The sequence below is a fragment of the Salmo trutta genome, chromosome 24 (genome assembly GCF_901001165.1).
Source record: "Salmo trutta chromosome 24, fSalTru1.1, whole genome shotgun sequence".
NCBI classification, from domain to species: Eukaryota; Metazoa; Chordata; class Actinopteri; order Salmoniformes; family Salmonidae; genus Salmo; species Salmo trutta.
This window is the reverse complement of record NC_042980.1, coordinates 10,136,426-10,152,890: the sequence shown is the minus strand read 5'-3', so window position 1 is coordinate 10,152,890 and position 16,465 is coordinate 10,136,426. Positions and strand designations below refer to the sequence as shown.

Sequence of the window (16,465 nt, the reverse complement as noted above, 5' to 3'; positions counted from 1 at the left end):
CTATTTTCTCCCCCTGATTTGCTTTGGGGAACTGTGTTATTGAAGAATAACCTCAATTGCTAACAAATTGAATCAGGTGTTTATATCCAGGCCTACAACTAAAATGTGTGCTGTTGGGGGTACTCGAGGACTGGCACATGAAAGTGCCAGTCCTCGAGTACCCCCAACAGGGAAAACACTGACCTAGCGTATGTCGGCACCTGAATGTGTTGGGGTCACTCTTTCATTTCATTATGTGCAAAATGTTTAAAGCAATGCAACTACTCACTGAAAAAACTATTTGAATAAAATATGCACTTTCTTGGCACGAGACCAATGTTATAATACCTAGTGTGCAGGTGGGATTGACATCCACCGGGGCCTTAATTGTCTACAGTTAAACATCACATCAATCATTCTCTGAGAGACATTAGAAGGAGTATGTGTGTCAGTAAAACGGCAAACAGCCAAGGACAAGTGTGAAAAATAGCCTACATTACACAACAGCATTTCATAACAAACACATACGGTAGACAGGGCCAGTGATGATAAGTGAAAATGAAGGGTGTACTCGATAAGAGGGCATATAAATAGCGACTAGGGGTGATCTCTTTCTCAGCTCAAAAGGAAGCGCTCTCTCTCTCTCTCTCCGCTCTCTCTCTCTCTCTCCGTGCTGCAGGCCCCCAACTGTGTTAGCAGTGCACCAATCAATGATGTATATAAACCCTGGATTGCTGATGCTTTGTATTGGCCAATGAGAGGCTTTGAAGCCACCGGTCAGCCATACTGGCACTCCTCAGATGAAACAGTCCTCCATAGGAATTAATGGAATTCTACAGTATTTAAGTATTTGTTGTTGATGTGGGGAAAGTAACATTAGTACTTTAAAAAAATCATGCTTTAAGAAAATGTTATATTTCTTCATTTTATATTTTGATATTTAGCTCACATAATTTAAAAGTATGCATTAAGGGGTCTGTAATAGAATACATTTGGTAAAAACATTTTTTTACATCAATAAATGCATTTCTCTAGCTTCCGAAATATTTTTTTGTTTTACAATGGTGGAGGAGTGCCAAGATGGAGGTGCTGTGGCTTCAAAACAGCACCCCGTCAGTCATCTAGTCTATATATAAATCACTGGCACCAATGCTCAATGTAACAGAACCGTTTGTTGTGCAGTGTGCTTTAATGCTGTTCCTGGAAACGCACATGGTGTGCTGGCTTTTGTTCCAGCCCAGTACTAAAACATCTGACACCAGTAATTATCGAGCCCTTGATTAGATGAATCATGTGTGACATCATTTAGAGCTGGGCTGGAACAAAAGCCTACACACCCTGCAGGTACCTAGAACCATGATTAAAGAACACTGCCGTCAAGCTACCACAGGGCAACTAACGGAGAGAAGCGTTTAATGCTAATAACAGTTGGCCTACTCCGACTCAGGCTTACGTACTGCTCCAAGGGCTGTGGTTACACCACGGCCCAATGTCCTCTAGGCCAGAGTGTGCCTCTGTCACACATGGACACATATTGTAAATCACAGAGAAAAGTAATTAGTGCTAAGGAAATGTTCTGTAGCTGTTTGGTATGGGAGGGAACACAACCTGCCTTTCCAGTGTGTTATTACAATAAATAGGGCTACGCTCTGTAACGGGGCCATGCTTTTGAAGAGCTGGGTTTCATCTCGGGGTGTGTGTGTGTGTGTGTGTGTGTGTGTGTGTGTGAGCACACAAGCAGAGGTGCATAAGCCAGCGGTAAAACAAGGACAGCGTTGGCAGGAATCATTAATCAGCGTGAAGACACTAGAGACGTCGCACTCGTTTTTAATACAATCTGTTCCTGGAGTCTGCTCACAAAGGTTTACAAAGGGACTTTTGTTCTCCAACATACTGTATTATAACTAGCATGTTAAAAGCTGTATACACTTCTCTGACCCTCACCCAACTCGTTTCTAAATTGTGTGGCTCATGGCTTTGTCAGTTAGACCACCTAGGAAAAAAAGAATGAAGGCTGTGGTATTCAGAGGACTTACTTATCAATCAAGTCTATGTGCTGCTCAAGGACAAATGGTTTCTCTGCATCCAGACTGCTCTGTGGACAGAATTCATGGATATTAGTTACACACATACATACACTTTCTCGTTTCCACATTCTTCCTCTTGGGAGTGTATTACAATGTTAAGGACTGGCAATGCAGATATTGATGGCGTTTCCAATTAATTCCATTTACACTTAGGGAAATCTCAGGCCAGTTGGCACAACACTACGCCGCACATACTGTTGTGTTCAACTCCACCGGCTTAATGCAGGTCCAAGTTTATATTACCCCTGTATAAACCCACATAGGGGGCTATAAAAACCCTAGCCCTGAACACACCAAACCAAGGCATAGACTAACGGTACGTGAACACACACACACAGTAGATCCTACATAGATATGACTAACAACCCGATTAGTATGAAGCAGAACATTTACACAAAACGGAAAAAAAGCAATCAAATCAAATTTATTGGTCGCGAAATGCTTGTGTGCTTGGCTCCAACAGTGCAGTAATATCTACCAATAAACACAAATCTAAAGAAGGATAAGCAATGTCTGAGTGAGTGAGTGAGTATGTACACAGTATATATGGGATGTATAGAAATGATGGACGGTATACAGATGTAGAATATGTAGTATATCTGAAGAATATGTAGGACAGAATAGTATATGTACAGCATTAGTTAAACAGGATAGGCTATGACTAGAATACATTATTATACATATGAAGTGGGTAAAACAGTATGTAAACATTATTAAAGTGACCAGTGTTCCAGTGGAGTGCGCTGCGATTGCTGACGGTGCAGTTGCCGTACCAGGCGGTGATATAGCCCGACAGGATGCTCTCAATGGTGCATCTGTAAAAATTAGTGAGGGTCACATTTTTTTGGGCCGCCTGAGGTTGAAGAGGTGCTTTTGCGCCTTCTTCACCACACAGTCTGTGTGGGTGGATCATTTCAGATTGTCAGTGATGTGTACGCCGAGGAACTTGAAGCTTTTCATCTTGTCCACTGTGGCGCCATTAATGTGGATGGGGGCGTGCTCCCTCTAATGTCTCCCGAAGACCACGATCAGCTCCTTCATTTTGTTGATGTTGAGGTTATTTTCCTGGCACCACTCCGCCAGGGCCCTCATCTCCTCCCTGTAAGCTGTCTCACTGTTGGTAAATCAGGCTTACCACTGTGGTGTCGTCTTGATGATCGAGTTGGAGACGTGCGTGGCCCCGCAGTCATGGGTGAACAGGGAGTACAGGAGGGGGCTGATCACGCACCTTTGTGGGGCCCCTGTGTCGAAGATCAGCGATGTGGTTGGCCCGTCAGGAAGTCCAGGACCCAGTTGCACAGGGCGGGGTTCAGACCCAGGACCCTGAGCTTAATGATGAGCTTGGAGGTCACTATGGTGTTGAAGGCTGAGCTGTAGTCAATGAACAGCATTCTTACATAGGTATTCCTCTTGTTCAGATGGGATAGGGCAGTGTGCAGTGTGATGATTGCGTCATCCGTGGCTCTATAGGGGTGGTATGCAAATTGCAGTGGGTATAGGGTGTCGGATAAGGTGGAGGTGATATGATCCTTAACTAGCCTCTCAAAGCACTTCATGACAGACATGAGTGCTACGGCGCAATAGTCATTTAGCTCAGTTACCTTCGCTTTCTTGGGTACACGAACAATGGTGTATATCTTGAAGCAAGTGGGGACAGCAGACTGGGATAGGGAGAAATTGAATATGTCCGTAAACACTCCAGCCAGCTGGTCTGCGCATGCTCTGTGGACATTGCTAGGGATGTCGTCTGGGCCGGCAGCCTTGAGAGGGTTAACGCGCCTAAATGTCTTACTCACGTCTGCCAGGGAGAACGAGAGCTCAGTCTTTGGAAGCAGTGATGGCCCACGTCGGTGGCACTGTTTATTTTCCTTCGAAGCGGGTGAAGAAGGTGGCTGGTAGCAAGACGGTGTCTGAGACGTGGCTGATATTCCCTTTTTAATTCATGATTATCTGGAGTCCCTGCCACATTCGTCTCGTGTCTGAGCCGTTGAATTGAGACTCCACTTTGTCTCTGTACTAACGTTTTGTCTGTTTGATTGCCTTACGGATGGCATAACTGGACTGTTTGTACTCAACCGTATTCCCAGTCACCTTGCCGTGGTTAAATGCGGTGGTTTCCACTTTCCGTTTTGTGCGAATGCTGCAATCTATCCACGGTTTTTGGTTTGGATAGGCTTTAAATCGTCAAGGTGGGAACAACATCTCCTATAGACTTCCTGATGAACTCCGCCACCGTGTCAGTGTATACCGTCAATGTTATTCTCAGAGGCAACCCGGAACATATCACAGTCTACGTAAGCAAAAAAATCTTGAAGCATGGATTCCAATTGGTCAGACCAGTGTTGAACAGACCTTACCACGGGTACTTCCTGTTTGAGTTTCTGCCTTTAGGAAGGGAGGAGCAGAATGGAGGTGTGATCTGATTTGCTGAAGGGAGGGCCTTGTAGCCGTCCCGGAAAGGAGAGTAGAAATGTTTGAGAGTTTTTGATGCGCGAGTATCGCAGGCAATGTGTTGGTAAAACTTTGGTAGTGTTTTCCTCAGATTTGCTTTATTATAGTCCCCAGCTAAAATAAATGCAGCCTCAGGATAAACAGTATACTACAAAGTTGGTTAGGAGCCAGGAACCAGGCAACCTACCCGTTTCTGATAGGAGTCCAACACTCTGGAGACGTCTTCAATGGAGGGAGTTTTCAGGTCCACCAGCTCCTTCTCAAGGGCTGCAATCTGTGGAAAAAGAGGGAAGAGAATGATCTATCTTGATCTTGACCACACCACAAGAGTTTACTTTGACTCATGATTGAAGACTTTCACCTCTCCAAAATGGAACCCTCTCAGGTCAATATGATTTTCCCCAGTCGGGGCTACAGCTATTTGTATTACACAAAGGTAAAATGTTGTTTTTGTATTCAGGAAATCTGAACCCTGCTGCTCTCCTGCATTCGTTGAAGGTAGTAGTCCTACATGAACTCTAGTCCCTGATAATAGCCTCACACCAACAGTGTCTTGGCAGCTATAAAAAGGAGAAGCCATTTTGTGCCAGGAGTTTGTTGGCACCTGCAGACGTTGGCCATGGACCCACTGACTCAGCACCCGGCTCCCCACTGGAGCCCTGACCTCCCGCCCTTCTCCCAGCCCCAGCAGTACCTTTTGAGACTCCACAAAGTGACTGGCAACTCCTGCTCTCTGGACATCGCGTCCTTTGAGGCGGAATCCCGTCAGGGCCAGGAAGAGGCCCAGCTGGCCCTGTAGCCTTGGCAGGAAGTAGCCGCCGCCCACATCAGGGAACAGTCCTGGCAAATCAAGACAAATCAAGTCATGGTGCTGTAAATTAGATTAAAAAAACAACATATCTAGCAGTGAAACATATCTAGTTGGGAGAGTGGTTGGCAACACATGTTTCAGTCAATTATTGATTAGCTAATTAACCTAGTACAAATAGCAGGTGCAAATATGTTGCAATAAAAAAAAAAAAAAAAAAAAATATATAATAATAATAAACATACACACACACACCACAGTGGGGGGAAAAAGTATTTGATCCTCTGCTGATTTTGTACGTTTGCCCACTGATAAAGAAAGGATCAGTCTATAATTTTAATGGTAGGTTTATTTGAACAGTGAGAGACAGAATAACAACAAAAATAGAGAAAAACGCATGTCAAAAATGTTGTAAATTGATTTGCATTTTAATGAGGGAAATAAGTATTTGACCCCCTCTCAATCAGAAAGATTTCTGGCTCCCAGGTGTCTTTTATACAGGTAACGAGCTGAGATTAGGAGCACACTCTTAACTTGTTGGGGATAGGGGGCAGTATTTGCACGGCCGGATAAAAAACGTACCCGATTTAATCTGGTTACTACTCCTGCCCAGTAACTAGAATATGCATAAGATTTGGATAGAAAACACTCTAAAGTTTCTAAAACTGTTTGAATGGTGTCTGTGAGTATAACAGAACTCATATGGCAGTTAAAAGCCTGAGACAAATCCTAATAGGAAATGGAAATCTGATGTGTGGAATCACTTCAAACCTTTGCCATTGAAACACACAGGGACTTATTAATCATTTAGCACTTCCTAAGGCTTCCACTAGATGTCAACAGTCTTTACAAAGTGGTTTGAGTCTTCTATGGTAGAAACTGACCCAAAGAGAGGCTTGGGAAGTTGGTCACAGGGGGAGGGCTATTACTACTATGATGCGGGCGCCCATGGGAAACCTTTTGTTCCGAAACGTTTACTAAGACAATGCAATTGTCTGCCTTGAATATTATTGAAGCTCTGGTTGAAAAAGGCCCTAAAGATTTATGTTATACAACGTTTGACATGTTTGAACGAACATAAATATATATTTTTTGCACATTCGTGACGACAAGTCCCGCACGCTTCAGTACATTATGAGTAGCCTTCGGAAAGCGCTAACAAGAAGGAACTATTGGGACATAAATTATTAACTTTTTCGAACAAAACTACATTTGTTGTGGAACTGGGATCCCTGGAAGTGCCTTCTGATGAAGATAATCAACGGTAAGGGAATATTTACAATAGTATTTTTGATTTTAGATGGTTCCAAGATGGCGCTAACATGTATCGCCTAGCCTATTTTTCTGAGCATACCACGTTGTTTATTGCAAAGTGTGATTTCCCAGTAAAGTTATTTTTAAATCTGGCAATGAGATGTTAATCTATAATTCTTTGAATGACAATATTACATTTTAACAATGTTTTCTAATAGTAATTTTGTAAATTGTAGCGCTGATTCACCGGAAACATTTGAGGGAAAATACACTGCTCAAAAAAATAAAGGGAACACTTCAACAACAATGTAACTCCAAGTCAATCACACTTCTGTGAAATCAAACTGTCCACTTAGGAAGCAACACTGATTGACAATAAATTTCACATGCCGTTGTGCAAATGGAATAGACAACAGGTGGAAATTATAGGCAATTAGCAAGACACCCCCAATAAAGGAGTGGTTCTGCAGGTGGGGACCACAGACCACTTCTCAGTTCCTATGCTTCCTGGCTGATGTTTTGGTCAGTTTTGAATGCTGGCGGTGCTTTCACTCTAGTGGTAGCATGAGGCGGAGTCTACAACCCACACAAGTGGCTCAGGTAGTGCAGCTCATCCAGGATGGCACATCAATGCGAGCTGTGGCAAGAAGGTTTGCTGTGTCTGTCAGCGTAGTGTCCAGAGCATGGAGGTGCTACCAGGAGACAGGCCAGTACATCAGGAGACGTGGAGGAGGCCGTAGGAGGGCAACAACCCAGCAGCAGGACCGCTACCTCCGCCTTTGTGCAAGGAGGAGCACTGCCAGAGCCCTGCAAAATGACCTCCAGCAGGCCACAAATGTGCATGTGTCTGCTCAAACGGTCAGAAACAGACTCCATGAGGGTGGTATGAGGGCCCGACGTCCACAGGTGGGGGTTGTCCTTACAGCCCAACACTGTGCAGGACGTTTGGCATTTGCCAGAGAACACCAAGATTGGCAAATTCGCCACTGGCGCCCTGTGCTCTTCACAGATGAAAGCAGGTTCACACTGAGCACATGACAGACGTGACAGTGTCTGGAGACGCCGTGGAGAACGTTCTGCTGCCTGCAACATCCTCCAGCATGACCGGTTTGGCGGTGGGTCAGTCATGGTGTGGGGTGGCATTTCTTTGGGGGGGGCCGCACAGCCCTCCATGTGCTCGCCAGAGGTAGCCTGACTGCCATTAGGTACCGAGATGAGATCCTCAGACCCCTTGTGAGACCATATGCTGGTGCGGTTGGCCCTGGGTTCCTCCTAATGCAAGACAATGCTAGACCTCATGTGGCTGAAGTGTGTCAGCAGTTCCTGCAAGAGGAAGGCATTGATGCTATGGACTGGCCCGCCCGTTCCCCAGACCTGAATCCAATTGAGCACATCTGGGACATCATGTCTCGCTCCATCCACCAACACCACGTTGCACCACAGACTGTCCATGAGTTAGCGGATGCTTTAGTCCAGGTCTGGGAGGAGATCCCTCAAGAGGACATCCGCCACCTCATCAGGAGCATGCCCAGGCATTGTAGGGAGGTCATACAGGCACGTGGAGGCCACACACACTACTGAGCCTCATTTTGACTTGTTTTAAGGACATTACATCAAAGTTGGATCAGCCTGTAGTGGTTTTCCACTTTAATTTTGAGTGTGACTCCAAATCCAGACCTCCATGGGTTGATAAATTGGATTTCCATTGATTATTTTTGTGTGATTTTGTTGTCAGCACATTCAACTATGTAAAGAAAAAAGTATTTAATAAGATTATTTCTTTCATTCAGATCTAGGATGTGTTGTTTAAGTGTTCCCTTTATTTTTTTGAGCAGTATATTTTCTGAACGTCACGCGCCGATGGAAAATGCTGTTTTTATATATAAATATGAACTTTAAATGAACAAAAATTGCATGTATTGTGTAACATGATGTCCTAGGAGTGTCATCTGATGAAGATTGTCAAAGGTTAGTGATGCATTTAGCTGTGTTTTGGGTATTTGTGATGCATCTAGTTGCTTTGAAAATGGCAGTGTGATTATTTTTGGCAGGGTACTCTCCTAACATAATCTAATGTTTTGCTTTTGCTGTAAAGCCTTTTTGAAAATCGGACAACGTGGTTCGATTCAGGAGAGGTGTATCTATAAAATGGTGTAAAATAGTCATATGTTTGAGAAATTGAAGTTATAGCATTTATGAGGTTTTGTATTTCGCGCGATTCCACTGGCTGTTGACTAGGGTGGGACGCAAACGTCCCACCTTCCCCAGACAGGTTAAAGGGAGTGCTCCTAACCGCAGCTTGTTACCTGTAAAAAAGACACCTGTCCACAGAAGCAATCAATCAATCAGATTCCAAACTCTCCACCATGACCAAGACCAAAGAGGTCTCCAAGGATGTCAGGGACAAGACTGTAGACCTACACAAGGCTGGAATGGGCTACAAGACCATCGCCAAGCAGCTTGGTGAGAAGGTGACAACATTTGGTGCGATTATTCGCAAATGGAAGAAATACAAAAGAACTGTCAATATCCCTCGGCCTGGGGCTCCATGCAAGATCTCACCTCGTGGGGTTGCAATGATCATGAGAACGGTGAGGAATCAGCCCAGAACTACACGGGAGGATCTTGTCAATGATCTCAAGGCAGCTGGGACCATAGTCACCAAGAAAACAATTGGTAACACACTACGCCGTGAAGGACTGAAATCCTGCAGCGCCTGCAAGGTCCCCCTGCTCAAGAATACATATACATGCCCGTCTGAAGTTTGCCAATGAACATCTGAATGATTCAGAGGACAACTGGTGAAAGTGTTGTGGTCAGATGAGACCAAAATGGAGCTCTTTGGCATCAACTCAACTCGCCGTGTTTGGAGGAGGAGGAATGCTGCCTATGACCCCAAGAACACCATCTCCACCGTCAAACATGGAGGTGGAAACATTATGCTTTGGGGGTGTTTTTCTGCTAAGGGGACAGGACAACTTCACTGCATCATTTGACGGGGCCATGTACTGTCAAATCTTGGGTGAGAACCTCCTTCCCTCAGCCAGGGCATTGAAAATGGGTCGTGGATGGGTATTCCAGCATGACAATGACCCAAAACACACGGCCAAAGCAACAAAGGAGTGGCTCAAGAAGAAGCACATTAAGGTCCTGGAGTGGCCTAGCCAGTCTCCAGACCTTAATCCCATAGAAAATCTGTTGAGGGAGCTCAAGGTTCGAGTTGCCAAACATCAGCCTCGAAACCTTAATGACTTGGAGAAGATCTGCAAAGAGGAGTGGGACAAAATCCCTCCTGAGATGTGTGCAAACCTGGTGGCCAACTACAAGAAACGTCTGACCTCTGATTGCCAACAAGGGTTTTGCCACCAAGTACTAAGTCATGTTTTGCAGAGGGGTCAAATACTTATTTCCCTCATCAAAATGAAAATCATTTTATAACATTTTTGACGTGTTTTTCTGGATTTTTTTGTTGTTATTCTGTCTATCACTGTTCAAATAAACCTACCATTAAAATTAGAGACTTATCATTTCTTTGTAAGTGGGCAAACGTACAAAATCAGCAGGGGATCAAATACTTTTTTCCCCCACTGTTTATATATTTGTTGCGATAAAAATGAAATGTCATTGGTACACAATGTTGGAAGCTCTATAATTTCTAGTAAATACAATAAGTTGAAAGGGCAGTGTGGAACCTGTCACAGATCCTACACCCACAAGTGACAAAAGGGCCAGAGATTTCCTTCTCAGTGAGGTCCTGGGTTGTTGCTGTGAGGCCCAGAAAGACTTCCGCCCAGTAATGAAAACAATAGCAGACAAACCTCCCTTGATACAGATGGTGTCTACAATAGCGTCTTTCAGTTGAGCCACTTCAATACATGGACAAGCACCTGGAATCAAGCTGGTGCTAGTTGGCCACCAGAACAAGAGACTCAAATAGGCCCTTTATTAGACAGCTTTCCAGAAATCTCTAATGGAGGCTCAATTGTGGTGAGGTGTAAAGCGGGTGATGGGGAACCGTCACTGTTCAGATCCTTGCCATAATCTGCATGTTATTTAGGGAACATTTCAAGAATGTCTCAAATTGTAAAGGATTTGAGTATTCCTGTCTTAAATTATGCAACGCGGCAATCGTTTTCAACAGCAGAGCAGATAAAGAGAGCTTGGTTTCTCCATGGCATGATGACACTAGTGGGAGAGGAAGAGAGCGAGAGAGAGAGAGTAGGGTCAGGGATTAGAATCTCTGACCTGATTCTGGGCTGAAAATGTAATATCATAAATACCAGATTATAAATCCTGTTGAAGCCTAAAGCAAGGAGGGTTAAAGACAAACACAATCTTTTAATCCTATAGTGGAGGGGGTTAAGGTACTGGCGGTGGATGATGGGGGAGGAACGTCCAAGTGAAATCCCAGATCGACAGCACATACAGTGATGATATCTTAATTGAACTGGGAAAGTCTAAACCCGTGTTAAAAATAGGCTTCCGTTTCTGTTTGGCTCTTATTTCTGGTCAAAATGGAGAAAGACTGTTCCATTATAATGTTTCTCACAGGTTAAAACAAAATCACTGATTCATTTGTGCTTCTCTTAAATTCTGGTCAATGTGCAGAAAGACTAGTGAGACTACTTGCTCTATAGCACCCACTCTGCATGAAGCATTCAGAGAAGCATGTGTGGACATTGGAAGGTGTCTGAGATAAATCGTTAGTCTTTCCTTGTCACTGCTTTTGGGATAATTGGACAAGTGATTACGAAGACACCAGCCAAGTGGACTGCAATGGTGGGATAAGGGGCAGGGGGTGGTGGTGAGAAAAGAGGATATTACTAGGCCAATGATCTCAACTGAGTCATTGATTGAAAGGGCCTGTGCGCGGTTGCATAAAACTTAAATCTTAGGTGACATTTTCCCCTCATCCGTTCGCTTAAAGTTTCCTTAACTTTAAGTCAGTTGCACAAAAAATGAAGGTGAATTTACCCCCTTAAATTAAGCGAAAAAGTTAAGGGTGCCCATGAGGTCCCGTAAGTGCTTCATTCAGTATTGATATAAATGTAAACAGCATTTTAGGAGGTGAATGTTGCTTTCCTCTGCCCTAACCAGCTAGCTAGATCTATAGCTATCTAGCTACTTAGCTAAATGATGGAAAGTGCACAATCCATGGCTAGCTGGCTAATTACTCTAAGTTAGCTTGACGTGCTAGAAAGCAGTGTTTTTCCAACCTACACTGTGAATGTTTAAATGATGTATTCAATATAGACAAGAAAAATACAATGTGTGTGTTATTAGTTTAAGCAGACTGTGTTTGTCTGTTGTTATGACTTAGATGAAGATCAGATCTAATTTTATGACCAATTTATGCAGAAATCCAGATAATTACAAAGGGTTCACATACTTTTTCTTGCCACTGTACGCCAGTGGTTCCCAAACTGTGGGGTGCGCCCCGGGTCGGCAAGGGGGGGCACGGGGTTCCGCCCCCCCAAAATAATGTCAGTCATTGCATACCTTAGAGAGCCATTTATAATTTGTCAGAATTATCCAGCTCAACCAGCCCATGTCAGCTAATGTTTTTAGCTGGGTTTTTTAGCCTATAGATTTTGTTGTAATGTTTGAGTCACTCAATTAGGCATGGAAAAATGTGTAGAATTGCAGGAAATAAGCTTTAATCCTGCCAAGTTGTCTCTCCGCCAAGAAGATGTGAACAGTTTGTGTCCTGAACAGTGCTTGTGCCCATAGAAATAAACATGTCGCACAGCAAGGGGGGTGCGGGATACTCCCCAATGCTGGAAGGGGGTCCTGAGTGAAAAGGTTTCGACACCCCTGATATAGGCTACACATTGCACAAGCGACTCTTGCTTTCCCGGTAATCACTAGTCACCAGCCGACTATTTTTGCTTTGCCCGGTAAAGAAAAACTGCTTTTCAAAATTTAAAACAATAGTAGAGTTAAAAAGTCAAATAACATTCTAGCTATTGGTCTCTCTCCCATTTACTGTAGAAAAGTAGCATGTCTGAATTTGTCATCTCGCTCTACCCTCCCATTTCCCCCCTCCATCCCATACCCAGGTTCTGACAAGTGTCCATTTAGTTTTCACTCTGCAATAAAAAACCTACACAAATAGGGCCTCCCAAGTGGCGCAGCGGTCTAAGACATCACTACAGACCCGGGTTCAATCCCGGGTTGTGTCGCAGCCGACCGCAACCAGGAGAACCATGAGGCGGCACACAATTGGCCAAGCATCGTCCGGGTTAGGCAAGGATTTGGCCGGTCGAGATGTCCTTGTCTCATCACGCTCTAGCGAGCCTGGCGCATGCGGGTTGGGCGCATGCACGCTGACTTCGGTCGGCAGTTGTACAGTGTTTCCTCCGACACATTGGTGCGGCTGCCTTCCGGATTAAGCGAGCAGTTTGTCAAGAAGCAGTGTGGCTTGGCAGGGTCGTGTTTCGGAGGATGCATGGCTCTCGACCTTCGCCTCTCCCGAGTACATACGGGAGTTGCAGCGATGGGACAAGAATGTAACTACCAATTGGGGAGAAAAAGTAGCTGAGAGCCTGTTACAATTATGCAGATAATCATCTGGTCAATCCGACCATTGGGCAACAGAAGGGAAATCTTTGCGTTACTTCAATGCTCACATGAAAATCTTCCCGCAAGCCCGCCACTAGTTGTTGCTAGGCAGATGGACAAAATCCGGACAAAATCAATGCGCCGATGTAGCAACAGACGAGCCTCAAACAAGCAGTACGAACGAGCAAAAAAACAGCAGTAACCAAAATCCCAATACCCCAAATCATTTGTTTTCCTTTCCAAAGTTTTTCAGCAGATGCTGCAGTGTGGCACAAAATAGAAAACACCGGAACGTTCCCGGAAGTCTCACGATGTTGTGTCTCTGGGTTTAGAAACTCTGTGCCTTTACCTAAGGAAAACGTTTGAGGGGCTCTATGCAACGCCCTTTGGTAAGGGAAAATTATTCCTTAAGGGAAATCCCTAAAGGCCTGTTCTTAAAGTTCCTTTCACTATAACATCAAAGAAGAACCTTCCAAGCGGATGGAAGCAGTGTTGGCCTACCATTGGTGTTAGCATTCAAATGCAAGAGAAAGTGTAAAAAAAAAATGAATTCAGTTCTGAGAATTTAAACTTGAGCTGTAGCTTTAAGCTTTGGCCCTTCCACTGTAGAGGTAGAGGGTGAAGTGAAGAGAAATGCACTGCAGCTTGTGGCTCTGGGCCAGAAAAGTGTGACCAAGCAGCAGGGTAGAAAGCCAGGCAGCCCAAAAGAGGATTATTCCCTCAGTTCTAGATAAAGTCTAACGCCGCCCGAGAAGCTGTCTCTGCTAATAGCTGGTCTGTACTGTCCAGTCACGCACGCACGGGTCTCAGTATGTGCAATTTAATGATTATCCTGATTGTTATTTTCCCTCTGCTGTCTTGCCAGTCCCGGGGCACATGCCATGTGTTCAAAAACGACATAATATGTAGTGTTTTTCTTCTATGAAGAACTTAAGGCTTTACTTCAGTGGTAGCCTATCCGGAAAACAACGGGACCCTTGGAAACACTCCATTACTTTCGAATTCAGAGTCGTAACTGACAATGACTGGTCCATCTCTAAGAAAAAGATAGACCTTGGCGCGCGCGCGCGCACACACACACACACACACAGCGAGAGATCAGAGAACTTCCAGAGACAGTCCCATCTCCAGTGGGAGACAGCCTCACTGCAGTGAAGGACACCACACAGCTCAGGTGGAGCACAGTCAGGAAGTAATCATTGAGACAGCTCAACCAGCACACGGACGTGTCCTTTTGTGTGTGTACATGTGCGTGCGCAAGAGAGAGAGACCGTTAACTTTGTGTGTGTGTTAGAGAAACAGGGACAGAGAGGGAGAAAGAGAGCGACTATATGTGCGTCTCAGGATGTGTATTTGTATGCAAGTGTCCTTGAAAAAGAGGATGTGTTTGGGTGTAGTAGAGTTGGGGCGATGTCAACCTTTGTCCTCCGCTAAAACGGCAGTTGGGCTATAAAACGAAATTGAATGCAACTGGATGAATCATGACGAAAGATAATGTTGTTGAAAGCCTGGGCAGAGGCTAAGTGCAGGCAATGGCAAATCTTTTCTAATATTCCTTTCTGGTGGAGCAGTGACTGATGAGTAACGGGCTGTGTTACCATAGTGAGCTAGATGATAGGCCTACATTATGGGTTGGACAGTCTTCTAATCTCTAGTGGACTGATTCTCATGGACAGATGAAACGTTGAGAATCTGTCAAGGCTCAAGTAGAATTATGTGATTACGAATCACGGAGCTATAATAGGTTACGAGCAGCTGTAGTTCCTGGTTCTGGGCTTTCGTCGTTGATTATTTGGAGGAATCAGGATTGGGTGAAGGCAATGCTTAAAAATGGTGCAGTGATTTTGAAGCCCGTGTGTGGAGGATAAGCAGTTTCCACTACATTCCACAGCCACAAAATCTAAACAGTCTGTATCTAAAAATTCCAGATTTTTTTTGTTGTTGCTTTTTGGCCATGATAAACATAGGTGAAGGGAGGGGTTGGGACGAGAGATTCCGTTCGCGAGGGAGGAGACCTCGCTTCCTTCAGAAAAGTTAATGGCCATTTTTGTTTCAACCTTGCATGGAGGGATTTCCCCGGCGAGCATGGACCATTTGTTGATTAAACTTGTCATTCGATTTTTCTATAGGCTATTGATATTGTCTGTTCTTTCTCATTAATTAGTCCTCTGGCTACCTTACGTTTCTAGGCTATTCAAATAAAATGACATTCATTGTTTGATCTGGAGAAAGCCATGAATAAAGTGTATCCTTAAGTCATATTCATACTGTAGCCTATCGAATGGAGAGAAGGGAATAAGTGCAGTCAAAAACGTGATTTCCCGATGTTTTATATACATTTACACGCTATGAGGTTGGAATGATATGATGACAACGCCCTTTTAGCGTAACAGCTGTTTGAAAATAATTAATAGAACAATAAGATGGTAAACCTCTGGCAATAAATGACACACTGACGTCACGTACAGATGCGTGCGACTCTTGGCGGCAGTAAGAAAACACAGACGTCCGCGACAGTAAGAAATCCATTGCCATCTGAAGCCCATTCAACATTTACGTTTTTATTACATTAAACTAAAATCACTTTTTTTGGGGTCCTCATACACTTACGATGATGTTCTGATTCTTGCTTCAACAGTCGCTGAGATATATTGGTTGTGATCTTAGCAAAAAAAAATGGTTTTGCCTGTAGAAAAAGCTAGCCAAAAGAGCCATTTTACTGGTGTGAAGTGCTCTTTAAGTATAACACAGTTGATTTTAGATAATTACACAAACATTATATTAAGCAGGATATTCATAAGAGACTTAAAATTCAATTATGATCCAAAAGTAATGTGAAATGCACTCCTAAGCAAAATGTAAATTGAGACATTTTTTTTTTGCTGGCGTTCTTTAAAGAACTCCGCCTTGTTCTGCCACCAACTTGCTCGCATCGTCCTCGTGTGACAATGTTTGTAAACACAGAAAGGGGTCTATAATAGCTAATTTTCCATTTTCCCCTCCCCACTCAGACCACTCATAGACAGTCCAAGCAAATTTCTTGCTTGAGAAATTGCTCTTTTAGACAATTTTAATTGAAAACATTCACATTAAGGTACTTAACTGTTACCCAGAAATTATTTGATATTGAGATAAAAACGGCTGCATTGGTGTCCATTCTATATATATATATATATATATAAAGTTTAGGCTATAGCCAAATGCCCATGCACTGACAGAGAGAGAATAACAATATTTTCTGACTGGACATTTTGCGCTGCTTTGGTGGAATTCTCCACTCTGTCTGGCCTACATTCCCGTCTTGCGTTCTGTAGAATATATGATA

The 16,465-nt window shown here is 43.9% G+C and overlaps 1 protein-coding gene across 1 annotated transcript in view; it reads right to left on the bottom strand.

The window, feature by feature from the left end:
• Positions 1-16,465, bottom strand: part of hibch (3-hydroxyisobutyryl-CoA hydrolase) — a 50,446-nt gene that overhangs the window by 7,816 nt on the left and 26,165 nt on the right. The window contains exons 8-10 of the mRNA XM_029710897.1: positions 5,212-5,357; positions 4,705-4,791; positions 2,016-2,074 (exon numbers count right to left, since the gene is read on the bottom strand). Of these exons, the coding sequence (XP_029566757.1) occupies positions 2,016-2,074; positions 4,705-4,791; positions 5,212-5,357 (292 nt within the window). The remainder of the gene's footprint in view (positions 1-2,015; positions 2,075-4,704; positions 4,792-5,211; positions 5,358-16,465) is intronic.